Source organism: Melanotaenia boesemani, chromosome 2 (genome assembly GCF_017639745.1).
Source record: "Melanotaenia boesemani isolate fMelBoe1 chromosome 2, fMelBoe1.pri, whole genome shotgun sequence".
Taxonomy (NCBI): domain Eukaryota; kingdom Metazoa; phylum Chordata; class Actinopteri; order Atheriniformes; family Melanotaeniidae; genus Melanotaenia; species Melanotaenia boesemani.
The window spans coordinates 24,179,346-24,200,402 of NC_055683.1; the positions used below are offsets into that span (position 1 = coordinate 24,179,346).

Genomic DNA, 21,057 nt, shown 5'->3' on the forward strand with positions numbered 1-21,057 from the left:
GCTTTCAAAAAAAGGGGGACGAGTCAATATGGATCTGAGGTCTGGCTGACTTCAATCCCATGTGTGGAGAAAAAAAGAGGGCACAACGATGAAGTGAAAATTTCACCTCCTTCCTTCAAAGTCAAACTTGGAGAAAGATTAAAGTGTAAGAAAAAGGAAGAAAAAAATTAAGACATTCAACCTTTTGCGAGCCGTTTTTAGAAAAATTTACTTTCAGTTACATAGATAATGAAGAACGGAGAAATCATTGGTTTTTTTTTACATATCTAAAAAAAACAGAAGACAGTTTTATGAGCAGTCAGAGTGTAGCATTCACCCTGACTGCTTTGAATCCACTGCTGATTACTCAATAACTGTGGGTTAGTTTTTCTTGCAAACAGAGATGATGGAAAAGAGAAAATAACTAAAATGTGCCTTAAAGATAAAACAGCAGTCTGCAACAAAACAGCTGTCACACACCCAGATGAGGAAATGGTGATACAAGATTACACTGTAATAAACACACCCTTTTTCCTAGGACTCCTCTCACGTAAGTAATGCTGGTTCTGTGTGCCACATGGAGCCAAAATGGCCGCCTGGGTTCTTTGGAGGTCCCTGCATTCCGGGGCTAATGCTGTACAGCTGGCGTGGGATGGAGTCTAATGAAAAATGCTCTCTTTGATGGGCCCTGCTGAGGGATTAAGTTCTGATCAACACCACCTTAAGTCAGCTTCCTCTTAGACCAGCATGAGATTATGGGCGATTTCACAATGGTGGGCCCAGTTTCTGAGATGGCGAGGGGAGTGAATTGGACACCAAAAGAAAGCAGAAATTAAAGAAAGAAATATAGAAAGGTATCAACCTCTTAAAATGTAATTGAATATTTCAGTTTTTGCCAAGATGGCAAAAGACAAATCTGAATGTCTCCATTGAAAAACTTAAAGACCCTTAAGTTAAATTACACAGCAAATGTACATATTTTAAAACAGAACGTTCTTCAGTGTGCTAACTTAAAGATGAAAAATATAGTACTAAATATGGGGTATTATTTAGAGACAGTACTATTATTTTTATCTTTATCTTTTTATTTAGCCAAATATTTAACCAAGAAAATCCCAATAGGATCGCAGACTTCTTTTACAATAGAGTCCTGGCCAAGAAAAGCATCAACACAACCCACAAACAAGGGTCAATCACAATTTAAACATAGTTTCAATTAAAACCTACAAATAAAACAAATTCAGATTTTTATCACAAGCTATGAAGATAAGTGGTTTTTCGTGCCAAACTAATAAATGGATGTGCAGACATACACATGGTTATGTTCCAGCTGCAGTGATGTGCACACATCAAGTTGTACTGATTTGTATCATTCCACTGCTTTATATCCCACGTTTAACTCGCAGTGTGTGTATATATGTGTCTGCACAATAAAGTTTACCATAATGAAAACAATCTTTTACTATGTAGAAACCATATACAGTTTATAAAAGATAGTTGCATTCTGGGTCTGAAAAATGAAGCCCCTGTTCAAGTGATTCAAACTTGTATTCTGTTTATTGGCCAGGAGGGGCGACTCCTTTAGTAGAATAGAAAAAACAAAACAAAACAAAACAAAAAAACAGACCAGTTGTGTGGGGTGAATAAAAAATGATATATGGTTTTAAACTCTAGTATGAAGTTTTATGAAATATATAATTATGCCCCCTTGTAGCAAGTTTTTCAAGATACCCTGTGTATGAAATCTTGCCAAGCAAAGAACCAGTGACAAGTGTGTCTGTGTTGTTCTAGGGCTGGGCAGTATATCGACATTTTCAAATATATCGAGACTTTATCAGACGCAATATAGAAGGAGGAAATATCGTTTATATCGAGAAGCTTGTTTTGAGTTAAAAGCATCTTTTCTTTTGCATTTTGCACAGCTGTGTTTTTGTTATGGTCATTGAAAAGTATTTTTAATTTATTTTGTTTTAGGAGCATTCAATTTAATATAAAGGTACTTTAATTTCAGTCAGCTGTTTTAATGCACATGTGCTGCTGATCCTTAATAAAAGTATATTTAGCACTGAAGGCTGTAAATCAGAACTGTCTCTTTGGTTACTTGACAAAAATAAATAAATATATCATTTCGTATATTGTGATTCAGGTAAAAAATATCGAGATATGAGATTTAGTTCATATCGCCCAGCCCTAGATGGTTCATCAATACAACAGCACTTGTAAATGTGAGCTTCTAAACCTGAATCCATGAAAGGCCACAAAGTGGCCTTCAAAACACATCAAGAACACGATTCTGGAGAGATTGATGATGGGTTTGTGATAAAGAAAAAAAATCCAACAGAGCTCCTTTATATCCATTATTAGAAGATGGAATAAATGTGGCAACATAAAAACTGCAGATCAACCAAACTCATGAAGCAGATAATCAGAAAATGGCCAGAAAAAAAGAAAGTAAAAATAGAAAAACAAGTAAAGCATCTGATCGAGTTGCCAAAAGGAAAAGGGGTTCTCTGCTCAAATTAAATAAAAACTTTTTACTATGAAGAAAAATACTTTGCGAGATGCGAAGCCACCACTGGGAAAGCATCATTTGACCACCTGAAAGCATTATCTTGGAAACACCATCCTCACAGTGCAGGACTGTGGTGGCAACGGTATCCTGCTGGGATGTTTGTTCTTTGCAGAGGCTGGGAAATTGTTCAAAACTGAGGGAAAACTTTTAGGGAGTTGTAATATTTCCATGACATGTTTAGACTGGAACTTCAGTCTTCTTCAAAAAAACATCATTCGAAGTGTGTCGTGATGTATCAGCTGATAAAAACACGTCACAACAAATGTCGGATGACATTTTCCGAAAAAGACGGAAGAATTCTGATCAAAAGAATTCTTACAAACACAACTGGAATAGACAAAATGAACCTAGTCACAATTCCCCTAGGTGTTGGCTTTGGGATGGCGGGAGATGACCATGACTAAACACAACCATGAGGTGTTTAGTCACCCATTCAATAGGAAAGTAATTTCTTCTGTTATAATCTGGTGCCATATATATAAAAAATAAAATTAACTTGAGGGTGGGGGTTAACGTTAGGGGGCGGTAGCACCCCCCTAATATAATGACAAGAAAAACGCTGATAATAAATACAACCTAATTCTTTAGGAAAACCTGTTGTATTTTTTCAAAGAAATCAGCGGATTCAGAGGTTCACCACCAAAAACAAGATTTGGTGAGATCAGGAATCCTAATGTCTTCAAACCAAAGCCCAGACCTCAAACCATATGAGGCTCTGCTGTTTTATCTACAGACTGCTGGAGACCAACAGAACCAATCAAGCTTGAAGGAATCAGAGATGTTCTACCTTCTTCAGTAATGTACAAAAATCTGAGTGGTGTAAACTTATAATGAAGTACCCCAAGAAACTTGCAGCTGTAATAGTTTCAAAAGGGTTTCACAATGCATTGTTTTTCTAGGGCCCACCCAAGTTTTAATTTAGTATTTTTTTATTATTTCCTTTTTGTTTCACAAATAGGTATCTTATGCATCTTTAAAGAGGCTGGTAGATTTACATTAGAAAATGGCAAAGATGCTAAATACTTCTGCAAAGTACTAAAGTGATAAATAATTTAATGTGAAATTGTCATGAAATGGCAACAGATAAAGCAGTTCAAAATGAATGAATATTCTGTGATGAAGATTCATGTTGAAGTTGTAAAGGAACATCTCAACTCAGCATTTTGTAGGGTATGCACTGTATGCTAGTTAAACAATTCTCGGTTAAAACTGTGGATTTCCTGGTTCACAGGAATTGTACAGTATCATTCCCTTCACTCTTCCATTTGCACAGGCAACACTAAGTGCTTTTAACTTGCTAAAAGCATCTTACTTCACTTTATTAATTTGTCCCTCGAAAGGACAGTTAAGTTAAGCAGTCACATCACATAAAACAAAGAACATAAAAGAACATAAAACAATAGGTTAAAAGATATGAGCAGTTAATATGAGATGCCAAGAGTTGACCAAACATCATCTTCCCCCTGTTAACTCACTTTCTCATGAGTGGCATCCTTCTCCTGCTGGTGGTTTCTCTCAAGGTCGCTGCGTATTCGTTCCATGTCAGAGCGAAGCCGGTCTAGGGATGCCTCCTTGTCCTGGATCGCTCTGTGCCTTTCCTCTTCCTGGAACAATGCCATCTCAGCCAGGTGTTGCTTATGTTGGACATGGACCTGCTGGAGTTCTTCACGTAGACTTGACACCTGGGCCTCCAAATCTGAAATTGTCTGGACAGCGATATAGAGAAATACAGCCGATTCAGGGTAAAGATTTTATTTCAAAGGACAGATATTGTCAAGTGTGTTTTCTAAGGAAGACCTCTAAGAAAATCTGGATATATTTATTATGTACTGTATGTGAGCCAGTGAAGGGAGATAACTGATATAATAAATGATGCAATATTTAAGTATGAAGTAGTGCCTCTTCTGTTTATCTGTGTGCGGATGGAGCACGTTGTGTTCTGCATGGATGTGGGTGGGGAGCCTCTGTGATGGCCTGATCTCTAGCTTCACCTCTCTCTTTTTGAACTGCTCAGCCTTGACTTTGCTGAGCAGAGCCCTTTAATAGTGCTGCCAGTGAGAGTCAACATTACATAGTAGGAATGCTAATAAATAAAACCCCATGGCCCCTAAAACACCAGAAATAGACTGATCTGACACGTGCAGGGATGCTACATCTCCTGAGTTTGGGAGATGTCAAGAGGAAAAGATAAGTCTGCGGTGCAGTCAAAACTGCATGGCGCAGCTGAGGTGATGGAGGTTGTTTGAGAAGGAAATGACAAAGAATTATGTTGAGGTTTAGGTGGCTCTAAAATACAGTCTAGTGTTTCATACTTCCCTACCTGTATTGCACTTATTCCCCAGCTATTGCACATCCCCATTTCCCACCTTGGTTATTTTCTTACTTCGGTTTGTGTTGTGTGCTCTGGCTGCAGAACCCCTCCCCTCTTCCAAAAACCTGGGTATCCCAGGACAACACTGTGTTAAGGTAATAAGACAGCAAGTGTCTGAAGTCTTTTAAAGCGAGCACTGGGGAGAATCATAAGAGACTTCAAAGGGGTGTCACAAAAACAAGCAGATGCTGTGGCTATTGGTTATACTCTCTCCTAAACTGGCACACATAGACAGATGCCCTTGTGCGCACATGTGTGTACACAGACAAACGATCACATACGTCATCTGCAACACATTCAGAGAGAGTGTGGTTAAATAACCAAACACAAAAAATCCTTTAAGTTCCACTCCATTGTCTCCCAACATTAAGTTTCACTGCTCTGCTTGAGCCATCAAGGGCAAGCAGAGATCAGATGTGAGCCCTTGAGTGTCTTTAATGTATAATTCTCTATTCAACTAAAGTTGATTACTATTCCAAAAATCCTTTTAATAAGTTAAAATATGTTTTTCCATAACAAAAGCATTAGCAATGATACATCAGAAACTTTTGAGCCCAAAAGAGCATGTTTTCTTTGTTAAAGCTGAGCAAAACCACGTCAACAGGGCACATGATGAACAGATTAGTAAAGAAGCTGCCTTTGGTAATATTACAAGACTCTCAAATGAAATGTGAGGTTAAATTTATTTATCTAAGATGACAATGGAAGGGAGAGTGGTAAATTACTGACAAACAGTACATGGATTTGATTAAGATAAAATGTAAAAAGGTCAAGAAAAGATGGGCAATATCTACTAGATCTCGTTTGGACAAAATATTTTACAACAATGTGTGAGAGAAAAGTTAAAAGCAACAGAAAAAGGTACTTTGCTTCACTCTACATTATGGGGTCATGTAATACAGAATAACAACTTTCACAAAGGATATCCCACAGCAGCTGAAACTGGTTTAAATGAAAATATAACAGATTAATTTATAGTTTTTATGAAATAATAGTCCTTATACCCTGATATTATGCCTGCAGGTTTTTTCAAAATGAAACAGAAGCATAATTAATATGACCAATTAGACCTGTGCTCGTATTATTACAAGTCCTTTAAAGCAACACTAACTCTGGCTTGACTGGCTTTGATGGCACACTGACATTCATAATCCACATCCCACATTCACTTTGTGGCACTGCATCACGTGCTAGCAAATGGAAACACACTGGCTATTTTGGGCATGCAAAGAAAAACGCAAGATTATCAGAAAATTATAGGAGGAAGTAAAGGGAAAGAAAGAGAGAATGTGACAGAGCAAGAGATAAAAATCAACATCAGACTTTCTTTAACTAGCTGGAGTGAGCTTAGGAAAGAGACGGGATGAAAGACGGATGCCGAATTAGCCTTGGTTAAGGGGTTCAGTAATGGAGCTTTAACCCTTTATAATCCTGCAGTTTTGGCCTAAAACTTTTGTTTTTAAATGGATAAAAGACTTGCTGTGGACCAAATACTTTACTGGACCTGTGCTGATGTAACAGGAGCATTTTTGTTGCAGTATATACTACTGGACAACAGTATGGCTTCAAAGGTAAATTGCACTGACGACTTGTCAGAAATAAGTGTTTACTGAATTTACAGCTATGATTGTACCCTGTAATAGTATACATCATTCAAATCTCAAGAATCTTAGCTTTCCAATTGTGTATATGATGTGTAGGTATGTAGAAGGGAAACTGAATAAAATACTTATTTGTTATGTGCAGTCCACAGGACATCTGGTACCAGCGGGTTAATGTCTAAGCGTTCAGTCTAATGTTTTCAATCAGCACTGAAGTCAGAAATGATTAGTTTTAATTGGAAAAGCATAAAATTGACTCCAACACGTATGTGTTTTTGTGTGTACAATTGACTGGGTTATTTCATATTTAATATATAATAAATAATCTATCAGTCTATCAGTAAAATAACCAGTCTATAATAAACAATAATTTATTTAAATTATAAATTTAAAAGACCTCTTAATAAAAAAACACAGGTATTGGAATCGGTACTGGGCAGAAAAAAATAAATAAATAAAAAAATCTGAACATCCCTGAACAAAATATAGAGTTTAAATGAATTGTTAATAATTTCCTTTTGTCTTATTTAAACTCCCAAAAATATCCCAACTTTTGTAAAAACAGCTTTCAAAGATTACATTTTTTTAAATCGTTATTACCAAAGATGTGTAATTTGCTCTGTATCATTCTTTTAAATACTCAGTATGATGGCAATATACTTCTTATTGAATAATGTAACACAATCAACACTTTCATCTTCATCCAAACCATAATGAGGACTTGTCCACATGAGCAGAGTTACTTGACAAAAACAACAATAACAACAACAACAACAACAAAACACATCAATCTACAATAACAATTGTTAAAACAAGAGTTTTCTATGAGATTAGATAGACTTTTATGAGACTCAACAATATAATATGCAGCTGATCCGCAGTGCTGCTCTCTGGAGGCATGGACTTTAAAAGAGCTCTTCACCCAGCTGTATCAAGCTAGTTTACAAGAACTCAATATAAAACACTGTTTTAAATTCCACACTCTGACATAAGCAGTTAGGAGATAAACATATGTGTGAGTGGTTATAATGTTTTGGCTCACAGATGTATAACTGAATGTGTCCTGGAGGTGAGCATTAATAAATGGTATTTTATGTCCACAATCCATTTATATTGTGCAGCAATATAACAAGCTTATACCATTAACATTAATTTGGCAATTGATCCCTAAACAGCCAAATAATGGATGAGGGTTACAGGATACACATGCATTAATGCATGATACTTGAGTCACCTAAGGAAAGAAAATGCAGGGATGAGTGCCACAGAAAACAACTCCCTGCTGTCAGCTGGATACATATACAACTAGCTGATATCTAAGATGTGATGTATGCACATACTAAATTAAATCACGTGGGGGTGGGGTTGTGTTGTGTTGTACCACATGACAGAGGATCAGCATTCAATGATATTTTAGCTGTGATCGGTTTACTAAATATATATCAGGTGAGATGTAAAATGAATGAGATGAATTCATTTAAAGAAACAGTTCAGGATAAATGTACCTACATAACATCAAGTAACTGAACAAGTCATATCAGAGCACTTCTTAGAGTACCGTCAAAATGGAAACATATACTAGAGGGAAACATTTTCCACTCAAGTAACCTGATTACAAAGATGTTCAAGCTCTGTTATTCACACCTGAGTAACAAACCAAGAATTGCTCTGCGAGCGTTTGACCGGTCATCTGGTAAATGACAACACGCGAGCAATAAGACAATCCAGGTCTAGGCTGTTCTTTTCATCTCAGCTTTGACTCGGTCTGTCATCACCCTTTTTATTTGACACATTTTAATCACGTACTTGGGATTGAGAAGCTTTGAAAAATTGACAGCATCATTATGTAGCTCACCACAGCTGAGGAGAAAGACCTCACGAGGCTCTCGCTCTCTCCCATGCTGTTTGAAGTCCAGATGGTTTGTACCATCCTCTAGAGAAGAAATAATTATCCAGGAAAATAATACCCATAAAATGAGTTTGGAGAAGGAGCTGATGGAATAGTTTTGCACAGAATAAACAACTGAGGTTTGCATAAACAAATTTATTACACTGACTAAAGTTTTGAAGTCAAACTCTTATTAATGTGTAAGGATTAAACAACTTCACAACCACAAAGTTGAGTTTCTGATGACCAATTACAAACATAAATAATAAATATATTCAATCAAAACACCATAACAGAACAAATTATGACATTTTTAATATATATATTTAAAAAAAATATATTTTTCTGAGGAAATGGTTGATTTACCGTATTGAAGCTGCCAAATCATGACTAAGCTCTATAAAAAAACAGGTTTCCAGGAATTAAAAAAAAAAAAAAAAAAAAAAAAAAACATGGAAAAGTTCAGTGTGCAAACACATAACAACATTAAACATCAGGAAGGTAAGTTGGTAATGAATTCCCAAAACAGTCTACAAAACTTCCTCGTCCTCTGGGGGGCATTGATCAGTTTACAGAACACCACACAACAGGCTGCAGGGTAACATGTTTCACCAGTGAGACGTCACCATGAAGAGATAATCAAACGCATGCATCATTTTATATTCTGATCAGTTCAAAAAATGGAAAAGAAATAGTTTATTCTTCTAAGAGGGAAAACAACATTCAGGTCCACATTACTGGGAATTGTGAGTTAATCCCTTGAATTGGTGGAAGGCCAAATACACATCGGGCTTTGAACCCAAACGCTTAATTCTAATTCTCATTTAGGTTACAAACAACAAATGAAAGAGAAAGATTTATAAACATGTAAATGATGACGGGTACTAAATGATGCATAAGCCCCATGAACACAACAGATGGGCGATATAACCTTTATAATCAGTTGCAGCAAAACAGTTTCTTTGAATGACACACTCTGGTGGGATGAGGACAATGTGTCCCTGTGTGAGTTTTCCTTTTCTTTTCTTTCTTTTTTTTTTTTGCTCTTCCCTCCAGCCGTGGCTACGACTCATTGGCTCTCCTTCCCAAACACAAGCCAAGAGCCAGGAATGCTATTTATTAGAGTCCCACCACATCAAGGGGATGAATGGGTATTACTCATCCTGGGAGTGTGTAACTGACATTAGCTGTTCCCTTTCCTTGCCAACTTTGGAGCTGCAACTGTCCTTTCACTGATTTGAGGAAGACTCAGAGAAAGTGTGGAGGAGGAAAGCAGGAAAAAAAGAGTCATTGGCTCAGTTTCCACAGCAGGCGGTGATGGCTGCTTGTCTGTCACTGACATGCTTCTTAATAACATCATTGTCCAACTGACCCATGTAGTGGTGGAGTGCTGTCTGATTAGATTCTCGTACGTGCGATGAAAAAGATTAATGACAGCACTCTTTCTGTAACTTTCTGTAAGCTTCCACAGAATAAAGTTTTAGATGTTTAAAAAGGCTGCTTTATGCTCTGAGGGACTGAAAACTGCTTGTATACATAAGTCTAAAAAACCCAATCTGCTGCAACACCAGCTAAAACAACCTACATCTCCACCTCCACTCTATCTATCCGTCATTTTTTTTCAAGCCCTAAGTGAAAATGTTGATTTCTGCCACCTTAACATCTGACATTAAGCAGGTTTCAGATCGCTACTTAAAATACAGCACGAGCAAACAGGAGCTGAGAATATGGAAGGAGCGCTGGGGAAGTTTGCTTTCTGTCACCTCTGATTCTGAGATTTGTCAAACTGAGATGTCATTTTGACTCGAGTTGGGTGGTGCGCTATTAGTTAAGGAATAAAGAAAAAAAAAGTGCTGTGGTGACGACATCTACAGAAATCACACACGTTTACCTGCTGGGAAAGACACTCCCCAAAAAAATTAGTTTAGGGAAGATTACAGGGGAGCTGGAACATAAAAAAACTAAAACAAACATGGGTATTTCCTGTTGTGCTTGACTTTCTAGCTTTAAAACATTTTGAATTACCTAAAAAAAAAGATAAAAACTACGTATATAGAAGTACATAACTTATTACATAAATGTAAAGTGTATTATTAAATGAATAAATGATCATTTTGTCACCATGGAAACATTTTTAAAGTTGGTGGAACCTTTTCTTCAAGTATTATTGCTAACATTTGAATTTCTAAACTAGAACAACAAATTAAGCAAAACAAATTTATACAATCTGACAAATTTGTGAATTTATTTTTACAACAGCAGGCTCATTTATTTTCAATAACTGCTCTTTTAAAAAAACAAAATAACTTTTGACAGTTGTAAATAACTTGTAAATAAATCCTATAACTAAGATCATTGCACGGCAAGTTTGATTTCTTTGCCTTTTGCTTTAATCTGGCACCATCTGTGCCCTCATTTAGTGTGAGGACATTGTGTCCACAAACACAATGATAAACATCCATCTGCCTTCATCTCCAGCTAACATTCAAGAAACAAAATTCTGCATGCTGACTATTTTCATTCCATCAGAAAGCTTGACGAGTTAAACACGTCCCCAGTTGGAAGCTGGTTTGTCAAATGGCTTCCCACAGAGCCCCAATCTAGCCCAGGGTGGAAAGCGGCGAAGACAGAGCGGAGGGGTTTAAGATGAAGACCTGCTGTCTTGGCTAGATGGAAACAGAATAAATAGTCTCCCCGTGTCTCGGATATCCATTAACTCGGACCCAAATGTTACAGACTCATTGTAGATGAAATAAGCTGTAATAAGAAAATAACCAGCGGTTTCCGGAGGGAGATAGCTTCCTGTGGTGAGGGGACAATGCCACGAAAGATGCACTTCGCTTAGTGTTGGACGCTTAACAGGGCATCCAAAGTTGTACAGCGGAATAATAAACATAAAATTAAAATTAAATCAAAGCTTTTGCTACACGTGGCCACCTGGAGTTTCTTTATTTTAGATCTTTAAACTTGTTTCACAAACTCTTGCTGGGATCAAGAATTATTTTAAAGACATAAAAACTATGGAACTATGATGTATTTTTTAAGTTTAGCTGTTTTCATTTTGTTTGTTTGTTTGTCTGTTAATGTGCAATATTGAATTTTTAAAAACAACAACAAAAAAAAAAAAAGTAGAAAAAAATTTGTATTCTCGCACTGAAGACAGCAATCTCAAAATTTTTTCACACCCATTGTAAATATCTGTCTTGCTTGGAGGAAATTTGTGTCTCAACCCGCTGTGCTTTTGAGACCCCTGAGCAACGTCAATGGGCAAAATACAAAATGGTTGTCCACAGGAGAGTGATGGGTCAGAGCGCACGCACGTGTGTGTGTGTATATGCGAACGTGGAGCAGTGAAGACCCCCTACCTGGCCATCGCGTTTCCTCCACTCCTGGGTGTGCTGTTGGTGCTGTTGCAGGGCAGCCCTGGCCTGCCTCTCCAGGCTGCTAACCTCCCGCTGGTGCTCCTGGACCAGGCTGTCCTTTTCCGTGCTGTGCTGTTGTTGTAGCCGCATCCTCTCCTGCTCGTACTGCGCGTGCTGCTCAGCCATCTGATTGGACAAGCAGGCAAAGAGAGACTTCATCAGCCAACACACACTCAGAGCAATCCTGTCGTCATGACAACTTGTCCATCCACATATCCAGCCATTCTTTCTTCGTCCCATTTCTTCCTCTCCGTTCTGAAAGCCGGAACACCCATTCGCTCAACCATTTTAGCGTGTGGAGGGGAAAAAAAAGAGCGGGGAAAGTTTCTAAGTTTCTTCACTCTCTCATATCGTCAAAAGACGACATGATGTGATGTGTTTACATCTGGTTTGCTCCCCTGCCCTTGCATTTCTCCTTCAAATTGTACATACCCTGAATGTCCCACTTCTTTTGCTCTGCAAGTCTGTCCCCTTCGCCCTATTCTGGGATCGGTATATAAAAGAGCAGTTAGTTTGTGCTATGCAAGGAGGCTGGTTGGGGTTAGCCATCTGGCTGCAGAAGCTATCTGATGCCCCATGCTATGCGCCTGACAGCATGTGAAAATCGGCTTAGGCAATGAATATGATGATTATTATAAACCCAAATCTGAAGAAAAGAGCCTTAGAGGGAGGCGAGGATATCAACTTTGGGAAGAACCGAGAAGATGTTAAATGATTCTTGACATTACTTTTACTTTTAACTATAGCCTTTGTATTATTCTTACTATCACCATCTGCCCCAGTGTTTTTAAAAATGATGAGAAAATGCTTTTGCACCATTTATCAGGCTGTGAACATTTAAGATTATGGTGCTAAAGAGTAAATTCTAAAAAAAAAAGAAGAGAATAAGTATCTGTGTAACTCATTTAACAGCAAGGCTTAGTTAGACTAAAAATAGTCTGTCAAACTTCTACATACAATACAGTAGAAGAAAAATACAAGTCCTTTAATGGGACAGAAAGCAAAATTTTCACGGCTTAATCATCCAGTAAACTGAAGGAAGCCAGTATTCTCCTCTGGCTGTCAGCATAGTCACCTGCTGAGAGGTGAGCCTTGCCGCTCTCAGACCCAAACTCCAAAGCCTTTCCCAGGCTCTGCTCCGTTCCCACTCCCCCATGGCGGGGAGACAAGCAACCCCCACACCATCCCACCGTGCAGGCCCAGCCGGAGCCCTGAAAGGACAGCAGGGGCCTGGGGCCCATTTGCCTCCCTGCTTTGTAGCTAATCCCCTGCACATTGTGCATGACGGCACCCTACCTGGCCTGCCAGAGAAGCAGAGATCGACAGCCTCTGTACCCGATGCCTGCTCCATCCATGGCGCTATCTTACAAAGTTGCAGGCTATTCAGAGCAGGTGATGAATGAGGGGCTATCTACAGGAAGCTGGATTCAGCCCCCAGAACTGAGAAGGCAGCTACAACAGACACTTCATTTAGCTGGATAAAAATGTGTCATTAGTGTGGCTCAGATGAAAAAATAAATGGGGTATACACAAACAAACAAACTTTGCAGACAACTCACACAAATGAAGACTTTTGGGCATAGAGCAAGACAACAGATGAGCAAAACGTACGGACAACCTCCTCCACGTGCTGCCACTGATGATGTCGATGCTAAAAATTTCACAGGCAAGTAAATTTGCACCTGCTTCGTCGCCTTTTCCATTCAAACAAATGACAGATAAAAATCCAGACAGAGTGTGTTGGCCCCACAAAGATGGTCAGAATCATACAAGAAAGCAAGTTACAGCAGATGGATTGATAAGCAGGCAATTGCTCCCCAGCAGGACAGCAGGACATGCTGTGACAGATTCGGGGAGGACATCCCGTCTTGCTGTTCACTCCCATTTATAGTTTTGAACTATGGGGGTTCTGGATGAAAGAAATTGGCAAAATAGATCTGTTCAAAGAAAGACAATGAGGAAAAAACAGAAAAAAAAGAGGAAAAACACAAGGAGAAGAGGGGATGACAGAGAGCAGAACCAACAAGAAGCCTGGTTGTGACATCACATAGCGCAAGCGGGCAGAGGAGGATGCTGGGTGCTGCGGTTCTTAAAGGGGCCGGCATAGTGCTTCTGAGGGGAAAACTGAGTCGTTTAGAACACAGCTTGGTGCCACAGACACAGAGCGGACCGAGTGCTACTGCACAGCACGACTCCTGTCAGCCTGGGCCGACATGGTTATGTGAGTGGGATGCATGCATGCATTGAGGCAGGACAGTGAGGTAATGGGCTTCTCTTAACCCCATGGGGGATATCTGAAATGTTTAGGTTGGTTGAGGAGGAGGGAAAAGGAGCAATGAGGCGAAGGACTGTCTGGTCTCAGCAGGGTAGGCGAGGGCGCATGAAAGAGGGGAGAGATAGAAAAGGGACAAACGTCTTTTTCCTCACTGTAGGGCCTGAGCTGCAAACAGCCAGTCAGTGGTAACGAGAGATGAACAGAAATTCATTTAGCATGTTTACAGTTGAACTGCATTGTCATTAATTGTCCTGATTAAGCAACTGATGAGAGAGGATGTTGAGCCTTTCTTTAACTATCAAGCTCTTGACTCAAAATATGCTATATGATCTTTAACTTCAAGCGCTCTACCAGGAACCATGATGCCTGAACCGGCAAACAACTCATACATAGTTCCTTACTTAAAGCATCAGTGAAGCTGCCCTTTTGTGATCATCTGAATGGCCAACCTTGACCCCTGCAGTCTGGTGACATCAGTCTAATAGTAGTGGAAAATCAGATGTGCAGCTCTGAGAAATCAGGTAGACAAAAAGAACTTGCAGTCAAGCTAATGTGTGGAAAAAAACAAAGTCCACATAATGCACTAGCGACATCAAATAGCTAGATTCACAGTAACTCATGAATAATAACACATCATCACATACCTGCAGATACATTTCTACTTTTTTCTAATGCACTTTTAACTGCAAATGTCACCAGCTTTCATATGCAGACCATCATAAAGACAGATCCATCATCTTTGTGCATTTTTATCTTCGAGACAAAAAGCCTCCTGATGTGCTGCTAACCCTATGAGCTTTTCTTCAGCTGTCATCTGCAACTCCCCCTCCTCTTCAGAACTGCAGCAGATGATGATCACGATTTGAATATTTCCTGCAAATCTTTAATAGCTTACCTGTTTTTCATATGAGATGGAATTTATGATCTCTCACAATAATACACTGCAGATATAACTCAAATCACTGATGAATTTTCACTTTGACCGGATTATTACACGGAGGCAAAAAATGTCTTTTAGATTTAGACACAATCGGTTCAACCAGCACTGTCTGATTTCTATAACAACATAAGTTTACAACAGGGAGTAGAGATTTATTTTCCATTCATTCCTCGCCTTTGTTTTAGGATCTGAATAGCTGGAAAAATTAAATAATAAATGCATTATATTGAAATTTTTATGGATTTTTTTTCTTAAAACAAATGCCAATTTAATTTCAAACACCACTGTTCAGCCATGGTGTAAATCAATAACACAACAGTTTCTCCACTACTTGGAAATAAAAGTGGTCATATATCCCCCATTTGCATCAATCTACAGCAAATTACATGCAAAGTAAACTCCATCCAGTCTGAAAATCCGTGTTAACACGCTTATTAATGTGCAGGTTAGGTGCCAGTTTGGTGCCTGGAAAGCAATCATGTTGTGGACACAGATGGGAAATAGAGATGTTACAGCAGTTAGTGCTGTATATCCCATCATGCTCATATTGCAGCACATGGCCACACTGTACACATGGCCAGGAGGCGATGCAACCTATTTCTTTTTTTTCCCCCCACATCCTCTAGAAAAGCAATTAGAAAAGTATTTTTTTAATTGAATGGCATGGGATAAATGAATGCGCACATTTCTTCCAACACAATGGAGTTAGCATTCATTTACATTGTTAAAGCATGCTCAAATAATAAAAATGTGTTCTGTTGTCCCTGCCTCAGTGAAATCAGCTGCCCCCCAATGATATCCATTTCTATGGGTTAATTGCATCTGATGTCTTCCTTTCAGAGAGATTTATTTCAGTGTGCTGTGAAAATGATTTTTTTTACTCTTAACTGAAGAAGAGCAGCAGAGATGGGATGATTAGTCAACCGTGCATCTTCATTGCAGATTGCATTAGTTTTCAATTGGCAATGTTTAAGATATTTATTGAGCTGGAATCTAAGCTAAATCTAAAGTGTGTTACTTATCATGAGATATTAATCGGGTGGAACAGAGGTGAAGGAATAACAGGGCGAGCCTACACTGATAATACAGGAAAGCTAACAATGTGATAATGATTGAGGGAAGAGTGGACTTATACTCCCTGCATACTTGTGAGCTCAAAAGTGTTGAATATTTTTTACAAAAGGAGACAAAAGAACATAAAATTTCAGTCATACAAACCTGCTGCTCATATTTCTGTCTGAGTGCATCAAGTTGCTGAGAGAACTCCTTGGCCTGCTTCTCCCTGAGGGACTTAGAGCAGTTCAGGTCTTCCTCTACTTTCTCCATCTGGAGGCGTAGAAAGGACAAGAGCAGAAGTTGAACTTATTTTGACCAAGTGGAAATAATTTGACACACAAAAACATAAATGATAGACTATGTTCACAAGCGTACATTTATGATGTGAGTCTGCAACAGTGCATTAATAATCTACTGGAATTCTGAGATCTGAGAAGATTTGCCGTACAGGTATGTTCTGTATTATCACAGCATCAGCACAATAAATCTTATGTACAGCAGCAGTCAAAAGCTTGAAGACATTCATTTGTTTGAAATGAATGGGTAGGTGTGTCCAAACTTTTGATTTACACTGCATGCAGAACAGACGCAACAAAGGAACACCACTTATCTGCAGCAGAAACACACTATAGTTATATATTTTAAAACTGAATTGAGTATTTATCAAATTTCTTTATTTACTTATTTTTCAATTTATTTAGCAACGTGTACTATATAGTGTTTCCATTAAACATGTAGTTGTTTACACCGAAACTCACAAATACAAGAAAATAAGTGAGACATAAAGACTTGCATCAAAAACAAACAGAAATAAATTCAAAAGCCTTTATGTCTGCATGGATTTTTTATTTCTATAGGGAGATGGATTCAATGACAGTGCTTCTATTCATCTTAATGTCCTCACTCCAACCATTTTCATATTTCTGTTCAGGTGATAATAATCAACAAGAGGAAATGTAATTGACAGAAACGCCTCTGTATCTCTGCTACGCTGTTTGTAAGATTCAGGAAATGCTTAATGTGTTGTTATTAATCCATTTAGAACGCAGAAGCCTCCTTTAAACCACACACACAACTGTGATTTGATTCTGTATGGTGTTTTTTTTCTGCCTCCAAACCAAAATAGGGCAGATTTCTTAAAGCGCTGTCTGAAAGTGGATGCTGATTTTAAAACAAAGGAAAGAAAGGCAAACACAGGAAGGGAGTAACGTAGATACCATTTAGATATCACACCATCTGAAGACAGAGAGAGGGAGAAGATGATGAGAGGAGTGATAGGAGGATGAGAAAAGAGAGTAAAAACTTCTTTTGAAGTACATTCTGCAACATTAAAGTCTTAGTAGGAGGATGTGATACAGCAATACACAAGCAGAGTGGAGAGGAAAGGGAAAGAGGGAGAGAAGATGACAGGGATGCAGAAGAGACTTCTCTCCTCTCCCATGGCTTTGATGTAGGCTGAGGATAAAGTTAGATTGGAGATTGGGATGCCAGGGGCTCAATGGGAAAAGAAGGAGAGAGCAAGAGGATGGAAGGATGAGAGCTGGAAAAAAGAGAAGAAGGAAAGCAGGGGAAAAAAATGTATTCAAGAGGAAAGAAGAAGCCAAGCTCCCAGTGCAAATATTTGAAAATATTTATGTTGAGGCAATCTAGAAAAGTTTAATCCATCCAATAAGACAAGAAGGTACTTTTTTTCCACTGAACAGTCTAGGCTAATATAAGCCTGATTATGATGTTTTCAAAGCTTGAATGTCAGAAGACATCTCCATTTTCAGGGTTTAGATACAGGCAGTATAAATCAGTTAATTCAGCCTGCTCTGTGCCCCCCACAAATATCTATGCATAAACCTGATTCCCTCACATATTCATTTACACACCAACAAACTGATTAGGTAAGAAACTTCACTAATCAGCGACTAAAACTTGCTAATCTCTAAACACTAAGTTCAGCTTCACCAACAGAGTGGTTTCCAAAAAGCTGCGGCCCACGCAGCGTGGAGCACTGATTGTGAGGCAGTGCCGATGTTTTAATTAGTCTTATAGCGCGTGACCTATTCTCCACTAGAGCCTGACCAGCCCTCGTTACGCCCACTGACAAGAAGTGAGGTCCACATGTAATAGCGCAGAAATGAATGCACCTGCTTAATGAGAAGGATTAAACACAATTACATTAATTTAGATGCTCTAAATGAGTGCAAATGGCCCGAGGGTGATGATGTTCTTGGCTCTTCCATATAGTTTTCATAGTAGGAGCAGTTAAAGGGTGCAGGAATATGACCTGGAACAGAGTTACTGCAGCAGTGTGTAAATGATAGTCTGGCACAAACTCTACAAGACTATACATACACACATTAATATTACAAACTTACTGGATGTGCTGAATGTAGAGATATAACAAACGGTGAATTGTGCATTTAGTGTGCAACAGGTTTTATGGATTTGTGAGTGTGTGTATTGTGTGTTTCAGACCTGGAGTTTCATGTCAGCATAGGCCTTCTCCGAGCTGAGCTCCACCTGCTTCTTGAACTGCTCCAGTGCCTTATCGGCCTGCTGTATCTGCTGCCTTTGACTCTCCCTGGCTCGATCCAGTTGGCTCTCCATCTCCCTTTAAATTAAGCACATACACACACACACACGAATGAGTGTACTGTAAGTAGCCATAGAAACATAAATGCAAACAAGATAGCAAGATAAATATTCTTAAAAAGAAGACATCTTGACATCAATCAGCAGCATATTGTACACATATTCAAAAATCCTTTCTACACATCATGTTACATATTTATAAGTTTAATTTGCATTTGGTCTGTTTTCTGTAAAGTGCAAAGAAAGTAAAAAAGTAATTGTTACACACAATTCTGCAGTATCAACTAACTTCATACACGATGAACAGTGTGCGTGTGTGTGTCCTCCATGCCAGTACGCTGCTGTTGTTGCTGCCAAATGTCAGGTCATGAAGTTGCAAGTGGAGAGGATTGACAGGCATACTGAGGGGGACAGACTCATACTGAGAACTGTCAGAGCCCAGCCAGCAGGCCCAGCCACAACATCATGTACACAGCACCTGAGCAGCTGTCAAACTCTACACACATGACATATGTGTGTTTGTGTGTGTGTGTGGGAGGGAGAGTGGTAGGGAAGGTGGGCATCGGTGGTGGATGGATGGAAGAGAGAATGACAAAGGAAGAAGTGAAGGAGAAATTGAAAGATGGTATTTTTATAAACCACTTGTAAATTTCCATCTAACCACCCATCCACTATCAGTTTGTGGGTTGTGGGGGAGGATATATATCCTGGCTGATATTGGGGCAATAACTAGGGTGCAGCCGGGACAGATCACTCAGTCACAGGGCTGACATGCTCACATTCTAACCTACAGGCAGTTTGGATCCTTCAATTAACCTAAATTTCAGGTTCAAACCCAGAACCTGGTTTGTGTGTGCCAGCAGTGCATTTCCTTCTAAAATCTATGGTACATGTTGCAATGTGACTGATAAGACTGAATCATGAATGCAAGTTAAATTAAAAAGAAACATGTAGAAAACCAGTAATCAAGCTTAGCTGATATTTAGAGAACACCATGAGTAAATCTCAGTCCACTGCTGGAAGAGTTCAAGTGCAGGCAGTGTGACAAATACCCACAAGGCCAAAAGAAACAAGTCATCAGTCATCTGGGCATCTAAGGCAAAATTCAGGAGCGGCTGATTCATATCTGAATTCCTAGTACTGATACATTTGAAAGAAATCGCTATATTGCAAAAATATATCCACTGTAGGCATGTCAGGACTGTTTTATCAGTCAAGTAGCTTGTTGTAGATGGAATCCCACTAGAAGTTTTAGACTTAACTTATTTGTTCTGACCCAAACAGTGTTCCAAAACCAGTTGTAGTGGCAGCACAAGTCTAGTTCTGCCACAACCAGGCACAAACAAAACAAGCTAAGTCAGTCTTACCCTGACTGTCTTAACTGCTCTCTGAGCTATAAAGCAACAATGCTATGTTGATTTAAGTCATTACAGTCCCAAAACCCAGAACACAAAAGATGAGAAGCTTGGGGATAGTACCGAGTTTTTTCTGTTGCTTTGTTTAACAGTGGCGTATGCAGTCGTGTGTGCATGTGTGGTTGCTTGCCAAGTTCTTCTGCTGCTTGTAAATGAACACTTTAACAAGGTGTGAATAATTAATCCCTCTGGACAGACAGGCATGAGAGAGAAGGAATTCTGGCCAGTGGGTGAGACTTTAAACCAATTAGAGGAACAACTATTACCAAGACGCACAACGGACGGTGGTGGAGGACACCAGTCACTCTTTAGGGTGTATGAAAGCTTTCTAAATGGGCATGCATACACCTACAGTATCATACAACTCTTCAGTTTCTGCTTTCACACACCTAAAGTTTATAGTTTAAAGTGATTAATCAATTTTCATAGCAAAAACAACTTTTTCTGTTTAGCATTCAGTGAGAGATTGAAATCTAACGGATAACTAGACGCAGAGACTGAAGAGAAAAAAAAACAACAGAATGTTTAAAAAAAAAAAAAAGCAGAGGATTGAGAAAGGAATGTGAAAGCTTTCTCTCTGCTTTAACGTCTTCTGTGTCTTTGTAATTTTGGTCTCTCTCATGTTGGACATCAAACGACAAAGAGACAGTTTTTTCTTCAGTTTTGTGTACTCTGTAATTATTAATCAAACTCATTGCATAACTGCCTCCCGGACTCAGAACAGACACAAAAGGATGTGTGGAGAGACTAACATGGAAAAAGCAAGACAAGAGGAAACAGAAAGGATGTCACAGAAATAGCAAGAAAACTTCCAAGGCATAGTAAAAAAGAACCAAGTCTGTGTCTCGCTTGAGAGACGAAGGAGTCTGCATGCGTGTCGATGGGTGTGTGCAAGCGTTTGAACATGGGCCTTTGTTCAGGAACCACAGTCCCAAACTCTTTCTGTAACTGACAA

At 38.9% G+C, this 21,057-nt stretch overlaps 1 protein-coding gene across 3 annotated transcripts in view; it reads right to left on the bottom strand.

Annotated features, from left to right (window-relative positions):
* Nucleotides 1-21,057, bottom strand: part of cep112 (centrosomal protein 112) — a 121,647-nt gene that overhangs the window by 51,481 nt on the left and 49,109 nt on the right. For all 3 annotated transcript variants that reach the window (XM_041995865.1, XM_041995874.1, XM_041995855.1), the window contains exons 18-21: nt 18,571-18,706; nt 16,267-16,374; nt 11,777-11,959; nt 4,027-4,257 (exon numbers count right to left, since the gene is read on the bottom strand). In XM_041995865.1, coding sequence (XP_041851799.1) covers nt 4,027-4,257; nt 11,777-11,959; nt 16,267-16,374; nt 18,571-18,706 — 658 coding nt within the window. The remainder of the gene's footprint in view (nt 1-4,026; nt 4,258-11,776; nt 11,960-16,266; nt 16,375-18,570; nt 18,707-21,057) is intronic.